Source organism: Peromyscus maniculatus, chromosome 6 (assembly GCF_049852395.1).
Source record: "Peromyscus maniculatus bairdii isolate BWxNUB_F1_BW_parent chromosome 6, HU_Pman_BW_mat_3.1, whole genome shotgun sequence".
NCBI classification, from domain to species: Eukaryota; Metazoa; Chordata; class Mammalia; order Rodentia; family Cricetidae; genus Peromyscus; species Peromyscus maniculatus.
Genome location: NC_134857.1, coordinates 38,692,739 through 38,714,156, shown reverse-complemented (window position 1 = coordinate 38,714,156; position 21,418 = coordinate 38,692,739). Strand labels below are relative to the sequence as shown.

Genomic DNA, 21,418 nt, shown 5'->3' with positions numbered 1-21,418 from the left:
CTATAGATCCTAGCTATGCTCCCCAAAGGATTTCACATCTTACTATAGAGATATTTGCACATTCATATTTATAGCTGCATTATGCAGAATATCTAATAAATGGAACCAACTTTGATGTCTATAAACAGATGGGAGAATAAAAGAAAACATTCATGTTCACACAATAGAATTTTATTGAGCCATGAACAAAAATGTATTGATGACTTGTGAAAAAACAATGGATGGACCCAGAGATCATAATTTTGAACTGGAGATCCTGACATTACGTGAAAAAGCCTGACTCATTAAAAAGATACCATATTTTCTCTCATGTAGATTTTAGATCTTGTGTGTGTGTGTGTGTGTGTGTGTGTGTGTGTGTGTGTGTGCAGTATGCACGTGAATGTTATGGAACTAGAAAGGAGTCAGAGAGGAAGGGGAGATTTTGAAGTAGTACTGAAGATTGTAATAGAGCTTGTGTGCCATGACAGTAGAGACAGTAGAAAGGAGGCTACTGTTAGGAAGAGAGTGATCACTGCAGGGCAGGCTGATGGAGCAGGCAAGTGGACAGGGAGAGTATAGTTCTTCCACAAGGCTCAGGTAATATGGAGAAAGAGGGGTGGGAAGATTCCAAGGGCCAGATGTAAGATAGGACAGTTTGAAATGGTGTTTTTTGGACATGACAGGGCTGTTGCTTTCATGAACTCAAAGCAGTGGTGTTTTTATGCACAAAATCAAAGCAGTCAACACATCAACACAGAGGATTGGCTAATTAAGCCCCACCCCTAACAGAAGAGCATTTGGAAGTTGATAGCTGCTGAGGGAGGGAAGAGTCAGTTTTTTCAGTGGCCTGGCCCATGTTAGGTTGCTAGCTCCAGTTGATGGTCCTACACTGGTGAGCATACACTTGTCACTGATTGTTCTCAGTGAGCTATTAAAAAAGTAAGAAGACACCAAGTTTGAAGTAGGAAGTAGTTGGGGAAGGTCTGGGAGGAGCTGAAGGGAGGAAATATGGAGTGGGTATAGTCTAAATATGTTGTATTTATGTATGAAATTACTAAAAAAATAAAGATACTTAAGATAAGCAGTGATAACACACGCCTTTAATCCTAGCATTCCAGAGGCAGAAATTCATGTGTTCAAGGATACAGCCAAGTATAATGACTCATGCCTTTAATCTCAGAAAGCAAGCCTTTAATCCCAGGGAGTGGTGGTAGAAAGCAGAAAGGGCGTGAGGATCAGAAACTAGCAGCATTTTGGCTGGAAGCTTTCAGGCTTCTAGCAGCACAGTTCAGCTGAGAGCCATTCTGGATGAGGACTCAGAGGCCTCCAGTCTGAGGAAACAAGACCAGCTGAGAATCCAGTGAGGTGAGGTAGCTGTGGCTTATTCTGGTTCTCTGATCTTCCAGTTCACCCCAATACCTTGCTACAGAAACCCATTACTTGGTATGCTAACTTTCAAAAGAAATAAAAAATTATGTAAATTTTTAACAACTCAGGTAATATAATACTGACCTTAAAAAAGAATACTTGTTTTTGCTTGTTCAGATGAGGGGAGGGTAGTCAGAAGATACTTGAATGTGAGTGTTTTAAAAGCACATATTTGCAGTTTTACTTTGAGAAAATTAACTAAGAAGTAAAAGGAAGTTATCAGACTACAAGTTCTTCTTGCCTGCTCAGACCTGCTGGTTAATCTGCATTTTAGTTGTTCTGTTCACATACTTTTAATTTGCCCTTTTAGACAAGTTGTCTTTGTTGGTTTCTATTTGTTGAGATTTTATTTTTCTAGTCCCTCCTCCCTTGTCTTTGATTTCCTTTATTAGAGCTGCTTAAGATAGTTGGTTTCAAATCTTTGTCTAGGGAGTCTAAGCCATACCTGCACTTTCTCCTAGGTGCTCTGTTAACCTTTCTTCGTTTTTTAGATGGACCATACTTACTTATTTTTAGGCTTCAGAATTTTTTCAAACTTGACTTTTAAGTCTTTTTATACTGCTGGAAATTAGACCCAGGACCTCACATCATACTAGTAACAGTCATTCTTCTATTTAGTTACTTTAGCCTTGGGAATTGTCATTTAAAAAAAAAAAGTATAATGTAGAAATATTTGATATAAGACCTATCTGTCTTCTGATTTTGAATATATATATATATATATATATATATATATATATATATATATATATATATATATAGTGTGTGTGTGTGTTTGGGTTTGTTTTTACAGTGACTCTCCTCTAAGTGTCTAAGAGTTTTGCATTCTCTGTTGTTTGTGACCTTTGAATTCTGTTCTGTTTCTTTGGCTTGTTTTGACAGTTTCTGTAAAAGCCTAGAATCAAAAAAAGAAAGAAAGACAAGAAAAAAGAAGATTAAAATACTCAGTCCTGGGGACAGTGCTGCATCCTGTAGAGCCTAAGGGCTAACTGGAGGTCAAAATTCTGAGTCTTACTACTTCTTTTTTGAGTGTGCTAATGCCTTGGGCATGTTTATGGCTTCCTTAATTCCCTTCTGTACCTGTGAGCATTAAAAAGACCTTATAACCTCACATGTCTCCTTTTCCCACTTGAATATTTTCTTTCTTGTCACAAATGTTACCTCTTGCTCCAGGCTGCTGCAGCCAATCTGTGTGCTTCCATATGTTGTTAGCTAGCCTTCGAAAGCTGTGCTAGTGGAAACAAAAGGGGATGCTTTGTGCCTGTCTTGGAGTTGCCTAGCAGATGGAGATCCACAAAGGTACAAAGGTCTTTGTGAACAGGGGTAAGACTGCTGCTTCTGGAAATGGCAGTTTGTACCCTGAATTCTTATGACTGTTGCCAGTCTAGGGTATAGGAAATGGTAGAATGGTAGGCAAGGTTATTTAATATTCCACAGTGTTGTTAGCAAAAGCAGTGGCTTCTTTATTTGGTTGTTACTAGAATCTAGTAGTCTTTGCAAGTTGATTCTTATACTTTTGCCAGCATTTTGGGTACATATGTGTACACTCAGTAGTACAATACTGAGTGTACCCACTGTGTGTGTGTGTGTGTGTGTGTGTGTGTGTGTGTGTGTGTGTGTTGTCATTCCCAGGTTGCTTTTTCAAAGAAATGTGTTACAAACTGATTTCACTTGAAAATAAAAATTGAAAGTGGAAACATTTAAGTCTGATTTTAACAACTGACAGTTATGTATAACATACTGAATATACTTGGCAAAAGTTTCTCCTGTGCTGACCAGTATTTTTTTATGTCAACTTGACACAAGCAAGAGTCATCAGAGAGGAGGGAGCCTCAATTGAGAAAATGTTTCCGTAAGATCAGGCTGTAGGCAGGCCTGTAGGGCATTTTCTTAATGATGGGATAGATATCATGTTGGTGGGGTAGGGGTAGGGGGAATTGTGTATGGGGCTACCCCTGTTCTTCTTGGTCCTGGTTTCTATAAGAAAGCAGGCTGAGAAGCCATAGGGAGCAAGCCAGTAAGCAGCACTCCTCCATGGCCCCTGCATCAGCTCTTGCCTCCAGGTTCCTGCCCTGCTTCAGTTCCTGCCTTTACTACTTTTGATGATGAACAGTTATATGGAACTGTGAGTGAAATGAACTCTTTCCTCTCCAAGTTGCTTTTGGTCATGTGTATCATTGCAATAGTAACCCTAAGACACCTTCTTAAGTCAAGAGTGTGTGTGTCCTTTAAATTTTGTTTCATATGAAACCTTAATAACAGAAGAAAAAGTAAGGCAGCAGAGGTATATAAAGAGTTGAAAAAGTATCTTTGGCTCTGTAATGATCTCTACAGCCTTAAAAAAAGTTATATGGGAACTTGAGTAATTAATTGTTGAAAGAAAATAGAAAATGGAAACATTGAGTACAAAAACTCAGCAGACAGCTTGAGAACTGACTTTAAAGTAAAATCTGCTACCTTCATACCTCCTGTCTTTCTATCCTCCCATTCTGTGGCCTCTCTTTCTCTGTAAATTATTGAATAGCTTATATGTGCTTGGCAGTGTGCTTGTGGTATAATATATAGTTGATAAATGGTTCTTGTTCTTAAAGAGCTTGTTGTAACATGTGAGATGTAAAGCAATTCCATAAAACAAACATGTGTCCGTCAGTCTAGAAAACAAATTCCATAGATGGTATCCCATGGGCTCTACATGTTGTATGGCCAATCAGTCTATATAGTTCTAGAAGAAGCTGGGAGTTATTACAGTCTAGTTGCTAGTATAATGGATCTGGATGAAAACTATTTCCTGGCTTACAGATAGCTATCTCTCATAGTATTATCTTGTGGCAGAGAGACAAAGATCTGGTATGTCTTCCTTCTGTATAAACACTAATTTCATATTGAGAGATCTGCTCTTATGATTTCAGTCTCAATTAATTATGTTCCAAAGACAATGGCTTCTAACACTACCAGGTTGGAGATTAAGACTTCATTCAGTGGATTTTGGAGAATGTACATGTTTGCTCCCTAATATTATTTAGTGATTGACATGTGGATGGATTATAATGGAAATTTAAAGAAAGGCAATCTTTCTGGGAAAGGTTTTTGGGGTTAAGTGGTATCTAAGCATTAGTATTGGTAGATATTTGGAGATTTATGATTGGGAATCTTGGAGACATAATAAAAGTTAAAATATCTAAGGTTTGAGAGAAAACTATGCCATATATAGGAATAAATGTATACAGTGTCTTAGATAAAAAGTGACTTTGTATACTCCTTTTAATGTCACTATCTAGAAATAGGAAGGAGACTAAATCTGAGTAGCACATTGAGATTTAATGAACAATGTTATAATTTTAGAGTTTATTGTAATAAATGAATTGCAAAGAACTCCAACTGGTTTTTAATTGTTCTTTTTGATCAAAGTAATAATGAATATCTCAATAATATCCCAATAATACTAAATATCCCACTAATACATAATATCCCAATAGCTTGTGATTCTAAAAATATAAAATAAAATAAAATATTAGTAATTAAAATTCTTAATTCTTTCACAAGACAAAGTATTTTCTAGTCATTATTTTATATCCCAGATGCTTTATCAATATTGTTTATGTAAATAAGTTATTGTCATTAAAAAAGCTCAGCTCTGATGTTTATTTCGTATTAACTTACTTGACTGATTCCTGGGTTGGGTAAAGAACAGAATTTTCTGTGAGAACAGAGGGCCAAAGCAGTACACTGAGACTCCTCAGTCTCAGGGACTTGCTAGTCACTTCGATTCTGAGATACAGGGATTTGCCACACCTTTTTGCTTTTCTTTGTTTATTCCCATTGGTGGCAATGTGACCCCGGGCTTGGACTTTCTTTTGCCACCTTTGCCTTTCAGAATGTTTTCTATGATTTTTCTCTTTCAGAAAGAACTGGATTCTCCTGTAATTGAACATTACAAATCTACTTTCTTGTTGGACATGGTAGCTCATGCCTATAATTCCAGCAGTTTAGCCTAAGGCAAGGGGGTTTGAGTTCAAGGTCAGTTTAGAGAATCAAAGCTAAACAAAATGCCAGAAACTACCAAATAATTTCTACTTCCCCAGTGATTTTATTTTTGTGGTTTGCTCTCTCTAGAATTGTCATTTCTTAACAGCAATCTGTCTTTCTTCATAGTTACTGTAACCATGATATTTTTTTTTTTTTTTAAAGCAAGTCTACTGTTAATCCCACTGGGAGAGAATAAGACCACTACCACAATTTTTGAGCCAAATTTGAGGTATGCTTTATTAAATACTTGCCAGGATAGTGGACACTGGCCAGGTCCACACCTGAGATTCCCGGAGAATGGCCAAGAATTATGCTAGTCTGGTGCTTATAAAGACAAAACCCAGAAGGCAATGTACTTCCCGCCTTCTCCCAAGAGCAAATATACATCCTGACATACTTGTTGCCTACATACCTCCAGCCTATGTGTGATCAAGCACATCCTGTGCACTTGGGGCAGCCAACCTTATTTACAGAAGTGAAAACATGTGGCTTGTTTCCTTACATAAATAACAGCCCCCAGCATTCCAGGAAGTTATCTTGTCCTTGGGCAAGTGGGACTTAGAGGTTAGAGGCATTTTTTGTTTTACAGATCTCAGGCATAGTAAGTGAAACTTAAAACATAACTTTAGCCTGTACATCTACACCTCTGACTTTATATAAAGTAAAAGGCACTTTCTGTCTAAATAAGAAATCTGAATCTGCCACTTCTGTCTGACCCAGATTATATTTAATTCACTTGTCTTCACTTTCCCTCTAAAAGCAGTTACATCTTTTCTTTACAGGATTAGTAGATTGTTGTTTGAATAAGACCACTCACTGCTTTTATTAATATGGTTTAGCTGCTGATGACTATTGGACCACTTGTTAAATAGATGGATGAGTATTTTGCTAATTTCAGAAGGGTTTCCTACAACAGTTGTGTTCTCTTTAACACAACTATGTTATCAGCAATCACCATATAAGTTAGAAAGACTAGCTTTTTCTAGATGAATTAGATACACTCCACAATATCTCTGAGGCATGTAAAAGGTTTTCTGCCCCCCACCCCAATAATACGTTTTCTGCCAACAAAGTAAGTCAAATAAGCCAAACTGGAAAAAACAAATAATAACAACAGGTTTATTGAGAGCAACTCCTAGGTGGGTTCTTTGGTTCCAGAGGAGTTGCAACCCAGCATCCCCCACAACAGGAACTCAAGCAGGGAGAGTTTATAGGTTTTAGGCCAGGGGTGATGTTGTGTCTACCACTAGCTGGGTTTGTGCCCAAGTATGGTGAAAAGCTGAGTGCTTAGGCAGGACTTGAGTTGCTGGCACCTTCCGGGGAGGAAGCTGCAATAGCTGGCCAGAATGTGGACCTGGGCTTTTGGATGCCTTTCCTTTGTTGGAGAGATTCTGAAGAGAGGAGAGGAGAGCAGAGCGGTGGGGAGGGGAGAGGGAGAGGAGAAGGAAGAAAGGAGGCTTTCCAGATGGTGCAGGGGCAACCTGGAGGCTCCAGCCAAACAGCATGTTTTTGCTATTTGGATCAAGAAATCATGGAACCTTGACTCTTATTTGTTGTAATTAAATGATACATAGAAGGATGTAATGTTAGCGACTGTGAAAGATGAAAACTTAGACTTTATGTAGCAGAGCTTAATTGCTAGAATTGTGGGCATTAGATTTTTTTAAAGTAGCCCTTTTCTCTTTTATTTGAGTCCTCTTATATACATTTACTTTATTTATTTATATACTTGAGGAATTTATACCATGTTCTGCTACAGTATTTAAAATCGGTTTAGCAGATTAATCTAAAAAAAAAAATAGTGCTGTCCTTTTCCTTTTCATGTTCTTATTACTGTGTGCTTCTACAGATTTATGTATAGGGTCATGTACAGCTTTATATCTGTTGTTAGAGTCATCAGTAAATATTTATATCAGTGAGATGGAAAACCTCTTCTGGGTTGCTAATGACTCATGAAAAACTTCATACAGTGATGACTCAGGTTAATTAAACATACAATGATGAATAGATAGGTCTTCTGTAGTGTATGGAATGATGAAATAATTGTTGGGTTTGATAGATACTCAAGAAAATAGTCATTGTGTAGTACACTGTGTTGGCTGGAAACTTAAGACCTGCTGGCTTGGTTTTATGGGTTTTCATCTATACTGGGTCAGATGAGTCTATGTTTTAGATGGGAAATTGGGGTTGTTCTAGCTCTTCTGATAACAAATCTTAACCTAATGCTGACTGTGTTTGCTGTTGTGTCATGCACTTCTGTATGTGTGGGAGTGTGTGAATGTGAACATATTTATGTGTGCACGTGTATGTATGCTGATGCCAGATGTTGACACTGGGTATCTGTAGCCATACTTTTTTCTTTCCTTTTTTTTTTTTTTAAATGGGTTCATTGGTTTAGTCCATTGTTGTCATGGCAGGGAGCATGGTGGCATGTAGGCAGACATAGTGCTAGAGAAATAGCTTGAGAATTCTACATTTGGATCTATAGGTATCAGGAAAAGAGAATCAACTGGGCCTGGCTTGGGCTTTTGAAACCTCAGAGCCCACCCCTAGTGACACACTTCCTCCAATAAGGCCACACCTCTTAATCTTTTCAAATAGTGCCATCTCTGGGAGACATTCTTAGTCTAACTACCATAGTAATAATTCATGTGGTTTGATCAACAGAGAGTAAGCATGTCCTAGTATTTTGTTCTTTGTGTATTCATCTGTTACTGTGTATTTAGTGGGGCTGGTAATGGTTTATAAAGTAGCATGTTGATGGGAACAGTAGTAACTTTTGAGTCATTTGCCAAAAGTCATAATGTTGACAGTAAAACAACTTTCTCCTTTTTTAATTTGTATGGTTTAGAAGAAGATTATAAGGCCTTACATATTTCTCTGTTCAAATTATTCTTTTCATGTTTCTACACTTAATGTAAGTTGTTCTTTCATCAGTTCCATATTTCATTTTCTGTGTTGAAATTGAACCAAGCTTCTTTTTATTACATCTTTTTTTCCCCTATAACTTCAGTAATAGAAAAATGAAAGTGAATTTTGTCTTAATATCTATCCTTACCTTCTCATCTTTTTAAAAGGGAATTTGACCTGAATCCCACCCCATAATTATTTGCTGTAGTTTGTGTGTTTCTCTAGATTTGAATGTGCTATTTTCCTTCCATCTCTGTAAAAATTAGACTTCTTTTTGCCTGTTTCATTCCTTATATATGTAATTCTTTTTTTAAAGTATCTACTTGTTTATTATGTATACAGTGATATACCTGCATGAAAGAAGAGGGCACCAGATCTCATTATAGATGGTTGTGAGCCACCATGCAGTTGCTGGGAATTGAACTCAGGACCTTTGGAAGAATAGCTAGTGCTCTTAACCTCTGAGCTATCTCTCCAGCCCCTGTAATTCTTACACTTGGATCAAAATTTGCCTTATACAAGATGACTTAGAACATTTTTAGTGTCCGTACTTCCTTGACACTTGATTGTTTGATATTGTTCTATATTAATGTTGTAAATAACCTCCCATGTCATTTCTACTTACTTTTTTTTTTCCTGTTTACTTTCAGCTGGTTGGTGGGGAATTTGATTTGGAGATGAATTTTATTATCCAGGATGCTGAGAGTATAACGTGCATGACAGAGCTTTTGGAGCACTGTGATGTAACATGTCAAGCAGAAATATGGAGCATGTTTACAGCCATCCTACGAAAAAGTGTTCGGAATTTACAGACCAGCACAGAAGTGGGGCTGATTGAGCAAGTATTGCTGAAAATGAGTGCCGTAGATGACATGATAGCAGGTATGGCATGGCCTGATAGAAAACTAAGATTTAAATAATTGTAAGGTTTCATGTATTTCTTTATATTCTACTGTGAAAACAGACTTGTAGAAATTGCCTTAATTTAAAAGAAATAAATAGGAATATATGGACAAATTGTCTTTTATGTTAACTGAAATGTTCAGACTAGAAGAGAAAACAGAATTGTACTGGGCAAACATAATTACATAAAAACATAAGTACATTAGAAAATTATCAGAAAAATAAGCAGTATTTTTTATGATACATAGAACTAAACTACTAACATATTTAAAATATCGCAATATGTAGGTCAGCGCCATTTACCAAGGTACTCCAGCTCCATGCTTCCCAATCTGCTGCACCTGGAACCTAAAGAATCAGCAGAATATATCTTTTGAAACTACCTATTTTTGTCTTCATATTTTTTGGGGACATTTCTCTATTAACTTTTTCCTAGAGTTCTTATTGTGATAAGACACCACAACCAAAGTGACTTATGAATAAAAACGCTTTATTGGGCTTACAGTTTCAGAAGGTAGAGTCCATGATGAGAGAGCAAAGACATGGCAGCAGGAACAACATAGAGCTCTCATCTTGATTTCGGAGTTAGAGGCAGAGAGAGGCACACTAATGGCCCCAGCTGACACACCTCCTCTAACAAGGCCATGCCTGCTAGTCCTTTCCAAACAATTCCACCAAATGGAGGCAAAGAATTCAAATATGTGAGCCTATAGGGGCCAGCTCATCCAACCGCAAAAGCACATATTGTGGAATAGAATATAAAATGTATGTAGAGTAGTTTTAGTTTATTTTGCTTATTGTGTTATTTGAAATAATAATCTTGAAATCCTGGATTTGTTACTGCTTACTCTTAGCTCTCTGCAAGGCGAGTCTCCTCTGTGGTTAAATATGTTTCAATAGAAATATTTTGGCTGATTATCAACAGCAGTTATTTCTAGAAAATAAATACAGCTTGAAAAAAATTAAGTTTTTATTTGGTTTTGTTTGGTTTTTTTGCAAATAGATGTTTAGTCTACATATATTTTGATGTAAAAATATTTACACAATTCTGAAAGTGCTAATTTGACTGTATAACAATATGTTTAGCCCTTACAAATAGTTCAGACCCAGAGAAATTTTAATGCTTTCATATATTGACTTTTAATTTTCAAATTTTCAGAGGAAAACAGCATGAAAGAAAGAAATGAACAGTGAGGTTAACAAGAATGGATTTTAAATTTAAAAGGTTTTCAAAATTTGGTTTTCTTCCTATTTTGAAATTATGTCCAAAGTGGCATGTATTTCTGTTGAGCATGATTTTGGATGAATAATAACATGACTAAAACTAAGATTAAACATGCATTACTTTCAATATTTAGAGTTATTTTGCAGGAATTTGTGTGAGTGTGTGTGTTTGTGTTTGTGTGTGTGGGGGGGTAGTATAGTATAAATTGTTTAGGATATCATATGATCTTTCAATTCTGATAGCTGGGCTTAAGACATTTTATTTTCCCTCTTTTTCTTTTTTTCCCCCCTGAATAAAGTGTCTACTACTTTACAGAATAGTTTTAGAGTGTCCAGAATTATATACATAGTAGTTTATAGTAGTTAGTGGAACTTAATTCATGAGTGCTGTGATAAGAAAGCAATGAGGGCATGTTAAGACAGTCTCTGTTATACCTGAAGTTCTTTAATTCTCTTATCTTTTCTTCTCAGTAGCATTTCCTTCCCAAAGGACCTTATAGCTGAAAGACATGAGAAAAGGGAATGAGTGTCTTGGAAAAAACCAAAAACATATGCTGCTTATGCTTAACTACTTATATTAGAGGAATTAAAATTTGGATACTATACTGAAAGTTTGAAGGAGTACCTGCAGACTATTAAATTCTCATCTTTGAGTGCTATAGTGTGTTAAGTTTATAGAGGTACTCTAAAGTTAATAATTTAACTTATCACTAAAATATGGCTAAATATTTGTAATACATTGATAAAATCTTTTATAGCAGTAATTTTTTCCTCTTTAAAATTTTTGTGGTTGCAAAATTATCTGCCATAATAAAATTAAACTGAACTGCTTAGTTATGGGTCATCTACAAAATATAATCTACAATATATAAAAAAATTAAAAAGTGACTTACTACAAATTTATCTCCTTTATCCTGATTATTGTAAATATAAAGTTGTTTTGCCAAAATCTTTTTATATAAATATTTAAGAAATCTTCAGTGATAGCCATTTCAGCCAAAAGGTTCCAGCTTTTAAGGTTTTTTTTTTTTAATTTTTCTTAGGAAGAAGCCCAGCTTTATGCACTAATATTTAAACACAATTTTATTGTTTAAATAACAAGATATTTTGCTTCATTTAAAGATGTCTCAAAAATGGCATACACATTGTCAAAATTTTACCATAGAAATTGCTTACTCATTGTGCTAGTTAGTAAAAAATAATGAATTACTTATTGTTGATGATAACCATATTGAATTTTGAAATAAATATTTTAATTTTCCAAATTCTAGTCATTAATCTGTGTTTTTGACAATGTAGATTTTATAATCTAATCTACCTTCTTATATTAATTGGTAGTACATTATATATATATATATATATGTCTGTATATTTATATTCACTTGCATATGACATAAGCACTTTAGAATGTGAGATGTATCAATATTTAGTTGTTTAATTTTTTTACAAAAAGTATTGAGAGAATTATTAATCATAATGTATAAAGGTAGTTACCAGACACAAGATTAATTTTTGTCATTATTTGGTGAGTTGTGTCTGTTACACATTCATGAACATTCACATTAGCATAATGAAAATCAGAAACATCATTTTTAAATTAGATCCAGTTGTAGATTAGTGAGTGGCAGTGAGAGAATTCATACTGCCTGCATTTGAGTACTGACTCTGCTGTTCACTGGGCATACATTTTTGGGCAATGTGACTAAGTTGTCTGGGCCATAAATTTATTCAATTTTAAAAGGAGATGATATTTAAAAACTCACAGTCTGGCTTTGAGGATTTCTGATATTAGTACATATAAAGCACTTAGAATAGTGCCCCAAATGGAGTAAATGCTCAAAATTGTTAATTACTTAATAACTAAAAGGTTCACTACTGTGTTTTACTGGTCAGCTGCCAGTTTGAAAATAGCCGGTGTGCAATGCTAAGTCTTGGTACCTTTGAATATTTTTACTTCCCTTTTCCTACTTGTAACATATCTGTGTCTGCATTGTGAAATAAAATAGTCATTCATGAGGACACTTAGGTATTTTAGATTTTTAAATAGAAGTAACATTTGGTAGCTTTCTTCCCCTTCAAAATATAGTAGCTTGACAGATGAGCTCTTGCCTAGAGTGTAGCATAACTTTATTCTCCTCTCAGATCTTCTAGTTGATATGCTCGGGGTTCTTGCCAGCTACAGCATCACTGTCAAGGAACTGAAACTTTTATTCAGCATGCTTCGAGGAGAAAGTGGAATCTGGGTAAGCTGTGGGCAGAGGGAGGAGTCTTCAATACCAGTACATTAGTACTTAATGTTCAACAGATTGTCCCTGGAGAGCCATATATTTGAATTGGTAATGATAACTACTTCCTTCTTAAACCATTTAGTAAATGATTTAAATGCAATTTTCTCAATAGTTACCATACAGTCCATTGATTAGTGTTCTATTAGGTATTATTGCTAACTTGTACAATGACTATTTCTTTCATTGTTTTCTCAGCCAAGACATGCTGTAAAATTATTGTCAGTTCTTAATCAGATGCCACAAAGACATGGTCCTGATACATTTTTCAATTTCCCTGGGTGTAGTGCTGCGGTAAGCTTAAATACACATGTTTATTTTTACCTATTTCTCTGTTATCTGAGTTTACTTGGTGTTCTATTAGTTTGTCCTTTTTAGATTGTCCTATGAATAAAATTGATAAAATCATATTGTATGTGTCTGTGGTTCTTTTGTTGTTGTTGTTGGGGAGGGCGTTGGGGACAATCTTGTTATGTAGCCCTGACTGGCCTCTGCCTCACAGTCCTTCATCAGCTTTCCTGAGGCTGGGATTGTGGATATACATCACCATGTGCCTTGTTTACCCATTATGTTTGGCTTCACAGTGCTTTAGAGCTTGGCCCTTATTCCATTAACACTTTCCAGGGCAGGTTTTCTCAGCTGTAACTATTCTAGCTTCATTAAGAAAATGAAGTCCTACTAAAAACTAGTACAAAGCATCAGAATTAGAAAATTCTGAGGAATGTTTGTCAGTCACATGTGTCTATATTGTGGGAATTAGAGGAGGGGTTTGCAGAACAGTCTGGAGCCTGCTGAACATGCTAGAAATGATACTTCATCTACTATGTATTTCAACAAACAGCATGTGGAGATTATATAACTGAAATAATAAAGTTTTTTTTTTTTAATTTTTTTTTTTTGGGGAAAGGGGAGTTTGACTGTAGTGACTTTGTATTTCATTTAACTGATAATTTACCAAGTTTCATTGTGTTGTAGGCAATTGCATTGCCTCCTATTGCAAAGTGGCCTTACCAGAATGGCTTCACTCTCAACACTTGGTTTCGTATGGATCCCTTAAATAACATTAATGTTGATAAGGATAAACCTTATCTTTATTGGTAAGTAATAAGTAATATGGTTTATTTAGAACTTTTGTCTTTATGTACTTGAATTTTAAAATTAGACACTATCATAAAGCCCATATAGCTAATATTTATTTACTAATGATTCTAGGTATCTTTACATTTGTATTTTCTTTTCCACTTACAGAATAAGAATCAAAGGTAAATCTGTTAGGGGATCATAGGATTACTAATATCTGATGTAGTAGATAAGATACTAGTTCCCACTAGAGTGTATTTACTCTTTCGTTTCTATAAGTATAATTGATATAGGGGTTAAAAATAATAATAGCCAGGAAAGAAATTATTACAAAATAATATTATTTAGTATTCATGTTCTTATTTAGACACACACACACACACACACATATATATATATATATATATATATATATATACTTATTTGATCACTCACATTATTATCAAAATCAGCTCTTTTTTGGTAAGGTCTTTTAACAAGCATAGGAGATTAGAGACTAAGTTGTTATTGACAACATGAACTATGTTGAAATGAGATTGGAATGGGCTAAGTGGAGATGGTCCTTCACAGTAGGTGAAGTCTGCCCAGTAGACATTTTGATCATTAATTTGTTTTATGTCTGTGGTATTTTACACTTAAATATATATAAAAAATTTTCATGGTCATTTTTTGAGTTAAATTCCTAATTTTTTAGTTACCATAAACCTTATGTTTTAGTTTCTATTTGGCCAATGTGTTAAATGTGACTGTACAGAGAATGAAGTTTTATTGTGTAAGGTTTTAGTAGGTGTTGGTATATTTTTTTTAACTAGAGTTTTTATATTCTTGTATTAATACAGTTTTCGTACTAGCAAAGGAGTTGGTTACTCTGCTCATTTTGTTGGCAACTGTTTGATAGTCACATCTCTGAAGTCCAAAGGAAAAGGTTTCCAGCACTGTGTGAAATATGATTTCCAACCACGCAAGGTAGGGCAGAGTAGATGCTTCCCTTGGAGATCATGTCTGTTGTTATTCACCTATCCCAGTGCTTTGCTTTGACTTCTGTAATATTCTTTAGTTTTTCTCCTGACTTCAGTGCTTTTCTATTTCCTGTGATTTTTTTTATCTTTGTGAGAGGTCTTTTAACCACTTGTGTTGTTTCTCTCACACTTGTTCATTCTCCAAGTCTGATCTAATTCTTCCAGGAAGTATGTGCTGAATATTTTACAGAGTGCTAGACCTATGGGAACTAGGGATGTGATGGTGGACAAAAGCATAAACAATCTCACTTTTTTTTTTTTTTTTTGCTACTTACATCTTACTGAGGATTTTTATTCAGTTTCCTAATTGCTTCTACCCTTATTCTTCAGTGCTCTGTTTCTTGGCTTTTCACCACCTGTGAGATGTTGCCACTTGGGTGTCTTTCCACTTCCAGACCTCAGAACGTAAAACATCGAGTTTCCTTTCTCTAGGTCCACATCCACATATGTGCTGAAATCCTCTGGTTTAGATGTCTGCCTTATAATGATTGGGTCATGTTCTTCATCTTCTTTTTGATTACTTTCTAGTACTATGTATTATGTCTCTGAAATACATTTATTTCCTTCTAAAATTTCATTATTTGCTGCTTAACTTTTTCACATTGTTTTCTCTTCATCTTCAATGATTTATTTCTTTCCTAAACTATTTTATACACTAATACTAGACTTATCACCCTGATGATATTCATTTTCTTAAGCTAGTGATTTACTTTTCAGTAACTACAAAATAAATTAAAAGTTTTATCCATGTGAGTGAATTAGTTTTACTTGTTCAGACAGTCCTAAGTCAGACCTATCAGATTGTCCTACTTCACGCAACATTTCTGTGCTATCTTTTCTGGGTTCCCTCCTTCCCTGACTGGGGGCCAACCAATGAGATATATGCGTGCTTAGGCAAGCTCTGTATCAAAGAGCTGTACCTCCACCCATCTCTCTTTATATATATTATTTTCAGATATAATTAATGCCACTCTTTTTAGAATTATTTTTTAAATAACTTTATGCCCATTTAGTGAGTGTTGAGACTAAGATCTGTCTGGATTTATTTATGGATTTATTTTTTATTCTCTCAAATGACTGACAGTATTGAATTCAGTAGAATACCAATAAATTGGGTAGCTATATAAAAATGTGACTTAAACAGGCTGGAGAGATGGCTCAGAGATTAAGAGTACTGACTTTTCTTCCAGAGGACATGAGTTCAACTCCCAGCACACACATGGCAGCTTACAACTGTATTTAACACCAGTTTCAGTGGATCCAATACCCTCACACAGACACACATGCAGGAAAAACAAAAAGAAAAAATTTATAACTTTAATAAATAAAAAGGGCTTTTGCTTTCTAAAGACATAAGTTCCATCAATCTAGGTCAGTTGTTCTCAACTTGTGGATTAAGACCTCTATAGAGGCCGTATATCAGATATCCTGCATATCAGATATTTACATTACAATTCATAACAGTAGCAAAGTTACAGTCATTAAGTAAAAATGAAATAATTGTGGTTGGGGGAGAAATTATAATGAAGGATCACAGCATTAAGAAGGTTTTGAGAACCACTGATCTAGATAGAAATAGAGATTATTAGACTTGCAAATTTTAGGTATATATATTTTTGACAAATACTATAGTTTCCTTTTTATTGAAAATAGTTTTCTTTTCATACATTATATTCTGATCATGGTTTCCCCTCTTCTAACTCCTTCCATGTTTTCCCACCTCCCCATCCACCTCAAAGCATAAGAATTTCTAAAGCATGAGAATAACATAAATTAGCTAGATTTTAAAAAGCAAACAGGTGGAATTGTTAAGTGAAGTAAAGGCAGTTCAGTCCATTTGCTCACATTTTATTTACTTTGTTCCTATTTGTTTATGAAAACACACTTCTGTTTCTCTTATCATTTTAAATACAGGGATTGCAAAGGGTCTTGGGTAGAGTAGGGCTCAGGGACTGATACAGCTTCAAAAAAATTTTTTTTTTGCAAAGATTCTAATAAACCTTGGAAATGAAAGTCATAATTATAATTATTTGACCTTATTTTTCCTTATTTTAGAATATCTAAATCATCTAATTTTTTTCTTTAATTTTCTAGATGTGTAGTTACATTCTTATTATGCTTCAGTTAGGGAAAACTATACCTCAGTAAGTGGGTTACTGGCCTTTTCTAAAAAGACATGCACACTAAAACTTTTGTTTGCCCAGCTGCACTGCTGAAGAAGTGTTTGACCTTGTAAAAATGAGTGTACCCATTAGCATGTTACCTCATTTGTAGAAAGTGTTCAGTGCATAGCTTGTAGCGATATTTGTGTAAATATTATGTTGTAATTTTTCTTATTTATTATCTATTTTCTTTAGTTGTAATGTGTACCTCAGGAATTCTTAGCATATATATTTTTCTTACTTCTTGTTGTACACTTTTATATATCAATTTTTGGGTCTCAGATTACATGTAAATCACAGCATATATGATTAGTGTCAGTATGTGTATGTATGGAGAGTACTCAAGTTCTGTTACTGTCTTGAACTTAAAAATATGTCAAGCATTGGAGTCCTTTGAAATGGTAAAAACTCATTTGCATCTACTACATTTTTATGGTCTCAAGAAACAGAAAAATAGATATAACTTAACTTAGATTAACTTACCCAGTAATTTATACATTCATGTATTCATATGTCTTATTTATTTTATTTATGATCCAAAATAAATTGTTCGTTTAAAAACTATAGACCTGATCATCATGTTTTATTGAATAAGTTAATGGCACCTAGCCATTTAAGTGAAGTAGTAGACACCATTGAAAACTCATAGTTTTCTTACATAGTGCTTCTATCAGTGCCACTGGTTAACTACTCCTCCCCTCCTTTAACTTATCAGTGCATTTGTCTTCTTAGTTCAGGCTCTTCCAGTTTCCTTCTCGAAGCTTTATAGGCTTATCTGCATCCACACTTGTCTGGCAGCTACATTTCCATGCTGTTGCCAGTTATTTTTCTAAGCTATGATCACCATCTCATGTTTCTCACAAGCTTTAGGAATAAACCATTATACAGAAAGCAAAAGGCCAGTTTCCTACAGATGTTGCTGCATCTAAATACTGAGGAAGTTTTCATCAAACCTCTGTGTGTTCTTTTGCTTGCAACCTTGTTTCCCTCCTGTTCATCCCACATTTCCTTTTCATCCCAAGTGTTCGATGTGAAGTTTTTCCACTCATAGTGATTTTTCTATGATTGCCTTCAAATGTTGTGTGTCTTTCTCAGTTCCTAAGCAGTCACTTCTTTTTCTATTTATCAGTGTTGGAGACTGAGAGTTCCCTGACCTCTTCTTTCACCAGGGACATAAGAAATGGGAGGAAGGGGCATGAGTTGTAAACTCCTTGAGATCTTTTGTAAGAAAGTACAAAGGCTGTGACTGTGTTTTAGACATTTGACATCTTACTTGTTGTATTGCAGTGGTACATGATCAGCATTGTCCACATCTACAACCGATGGAGGAACAGTGAGATCCGTTGTTATGTCAATGGCCAGCTGGTATCTTACGGTGACATGGCTTGGCATGTAAACACAAATGATGTAAGTTTAAATTCTTAAATGTATTTTACAGTATGTTCTCTCACTGTAATATAAGTAATGGCTATTTGGTAGAAACATGCAAATTTCTGTTTGAAAGGTTTTATTTATATTTTATTCTTAAATTAATTAATTTATACTTATATAATTTATATTTAATTCTTAAATATAGTATGCAATTGTTTCAGACACATGATTTAATGATATTTAAAAAAATAAAAATAGAATGAGGTTATGTGGTACCCTGGGGTCAGGTGATATAGGTACCTCATTTGCAAATATAGGCCTGGGCTTGCATCTGACCCAGGACAAAAAGCCTCCCAAGTTTATATTGAAAATATTTCACATCTGGGTGGGCATGGTGGTACACACCTTTAATCCCAGCACTCAGGAGGCAGAGGCAGCTGGAATTTGTGAGTTTGAGGCCAGCCTGGTCTACAAAGTGAGCTCCATGACAGTCAGAGCTACACAGAGAAACACTGCCTCAAAAATCCAAAAAAAAAACAAAACAAAACGAACAAACAAACATAAAAGACTCAATCTGGCTGCAGTGCTTAGAAATGCTATAACAGAAAAGGACTGTGAAACAGAGGGCATATCACCCTCAGGATGATCTGTCATCATAACACAGAGATACTTGCTTCACTTTGTGGGTCTGTGTTGGAGCAGGTGACACTGGATCTAGATAGAGAAGTAAAGCATGGTTTGCAGTGCTGAAAGTTATCTTTGGTGCCAGTGATACACAACACTTCTAATATACCTGGTTGTGTGTGGTTGTAATAGTAATGACTTGTTTTTAAGAAAAACAACTAAAATCTACTTCTAAATTTTGTTTGCATCTCCTTTAATTTTAATCTCTTTGAGGGCAGGGGTTATGTTATATTCTCTTGTTCTGTTTCCTCATAAATGAATAAGACTGTTAACATTGTCTAGTCTATATGTAGATCAGTGGGTGACAAGCTGTCCTGCCCCAGCCAAGTTGACTTTACCTTATTTTTGTATGATCTGGAAGCTAAGATTCTTGGATTTTCACTAAGAATATTTTTAAATAACACAACAGCAGAGCAAATCAATATGAATATGCACAGAAGATACATGGAACATGCGGAATTTAGAAAGTTCTTGCCTGTGCCTTAACAGGGGAAGCTTGCTTTACTGCCCAACAGACTCACTGGGGGAACCATAGGCAAATGAGAACATAGAAATAGGATTCTGCTTCTCATCCACTGATGTTGCAGGGGAATGTCGTCTCTTTATTACTAACATAAAGGAAGCTCCTGTTTTTTGTTGACCAACATTATCTGAAAAGACAGTATTTAAAACAACAACAACAACAACAGTAAAAGAGACAGAAGATTTTGAATTCTGTGATAGTACTTCAAGAAATGGAGAAGCCTGGGCATGTACACATTCTTTATGTAGTAGTAACTTTAGTTTCCACAATTTAAATTACACTTGCATGTTTAATGATGAGTTCTTGTTTTGTTTTTATTATTCCATTCATATTACTTTTTGTTATTGTATGAGGCACAAATGGGATTTCATATTTGATAGATCTGTTTGTCTACTAATTGATTTCTCTGGCTCTGTCTAGATTGATAGCTGAATATTGGTGTGCTTATTAGAATCAATGTGTGGAATATCCTGCGGGAGGACATTGGACAGTAACTACAGTTTCTGGCGTCAGTGTTTGGCATTGAAAGGATGTAGATGTGCCATGCCTTCTAGATGGGAAATTGTTTAGATAGACAGTGTTCTGAGCAGATTGAATCATTATTGTGTGTTTGCTTCTGTATAATCCCTACTCATAGAAGAAGAAACTGATTTTCTTCATCATTGCTGAATTAGTGTAGAAAAAGAGGGTGGTAAATCCATGTGGAGAAATGAAGTAGAATTTTTACAAAATTAACACTATGGATTTATAGTTAAGATTTGATAAAAGTCATTCTTTTGATTCACTTTAACCTCTCTAAATTTGAGCAGCTGTGAATATCAGCAATTTAAAATTAGCTTTGCTTCAGTGAACAAATTATAATTTGTCTTCTGATGTATAGAATTCAGTTATAAACAACTATAAACTCTTTGCCTTTAATGTTACAATTTGTAAAAGTGGTCAAGTCTGAGGTTGTGATGGATGGTGTGTGCTTAACTCCTACTTAACTGACTTTATTTTCTCTAAAACTTGTTCATTGACTTATTGAAATACCTGAAAAACAGTTTATACAATGCTTTTCACTATTATTGGTATCTTAAAATATGTCTGTTAATGAAGAAATGCATTCTTAAATGTTCTGTCATTACAAAATAACGATTCATTTTTTGTGACTTTTAAAAATAGAGCTATGACAAGTGCTTTCTTGGATCTTCAGAAACTGCGGATGCCAATAGGGTATTCTGTGGCCAGCTTGGGGCCGTGTATGTGTTCAGTGAAGCTCTTAACCCGGCACAGATATTTGCAGTTCATCAATTAGGACCTGGTTATAAGGTAGGAATGGCCACATTATTACAAATTCCCTACAGAGGTTTTGTTGTATAGTCTGTTGTAACATTGTAGATTTTTGTGAAAATCTTTGTTCAGTATGGGTCAATGTCACCCCAACTTTTTGAACCTTACTATGATGCTCCTTTTTCTCTGCCCTTTCTGTTTTTAACTATTGTCATTTCATGAACTTTTTATTTTTCATAAAGGTGTTCTGGTATTAAAGACATACCTTTAGCTGTCAATTCTTAAAAAATTATTTTCTAACAGTATATTGCTTATTAAAGTGGTATTTGAAATCTCAGATTTTGAAATATGTACATTATATTACAAACATAGAAAATGATTTATTATATTATGTACATATATATGTTTTTAATATATATAATAATGACGTTTTGAGGTCACAGAGGTTAAGAACACTGGTTGCCCTTCCAGAAGTCCTGAGTTCAATTCCAGCAATCATGTGGTGGCTCACAACCATTTGTAACAGAATCTGATGCCCTCTTGTGGCAT

At 35.0% G+C, this 21,418-nt stretch overlaps 1 protein-coding gene across 8 annotated transcripts in view; it reads left to right on the top strand.

Moving 5' to 3' along the window:
• Nbea (neurobeachin) overlaps nt 1-21,418 on the top strand; it is a 545,747-nt gene that overhangs the window by 68,634 nt on the left and 455,695 nt on the right. For 7 of the 8 annotated variants that reach the window (XM_076574103.1, XM_076574106.1, XM_076574104.1 and 4 more), the window contains exons 2-8: nt 8,997-9,228; nt 12,616-12,716; nt 12,957-13,052; nt 13,734-13,855; nt 14,678-14,804; nt 18,307-18,426; nt 20,762-20,908. In XM_076574103.1, coding sequence (XP_076430218.1) covers nt 8,997-9,228; nt 12,616-12,716; nt 12,957-13,052; nt 13,734-13,855; nt 14,678-14,804; nt 18,307-18,426; nt 20,762-20,908 — 945 coding nt within the window. Of the gene's footprint in view, nt 1-8,996; nt 9,229-12,615; nt 12,717-12,956; nt 13,053-13,733; nt 13,856-14,677; nt 14,805-18,306; nt 18,427-20,761; nt 20,909-21,418 lie in introns of those variants that run through there. The other variant, XM_076574109.1, reaches the window with a different exon arrangement.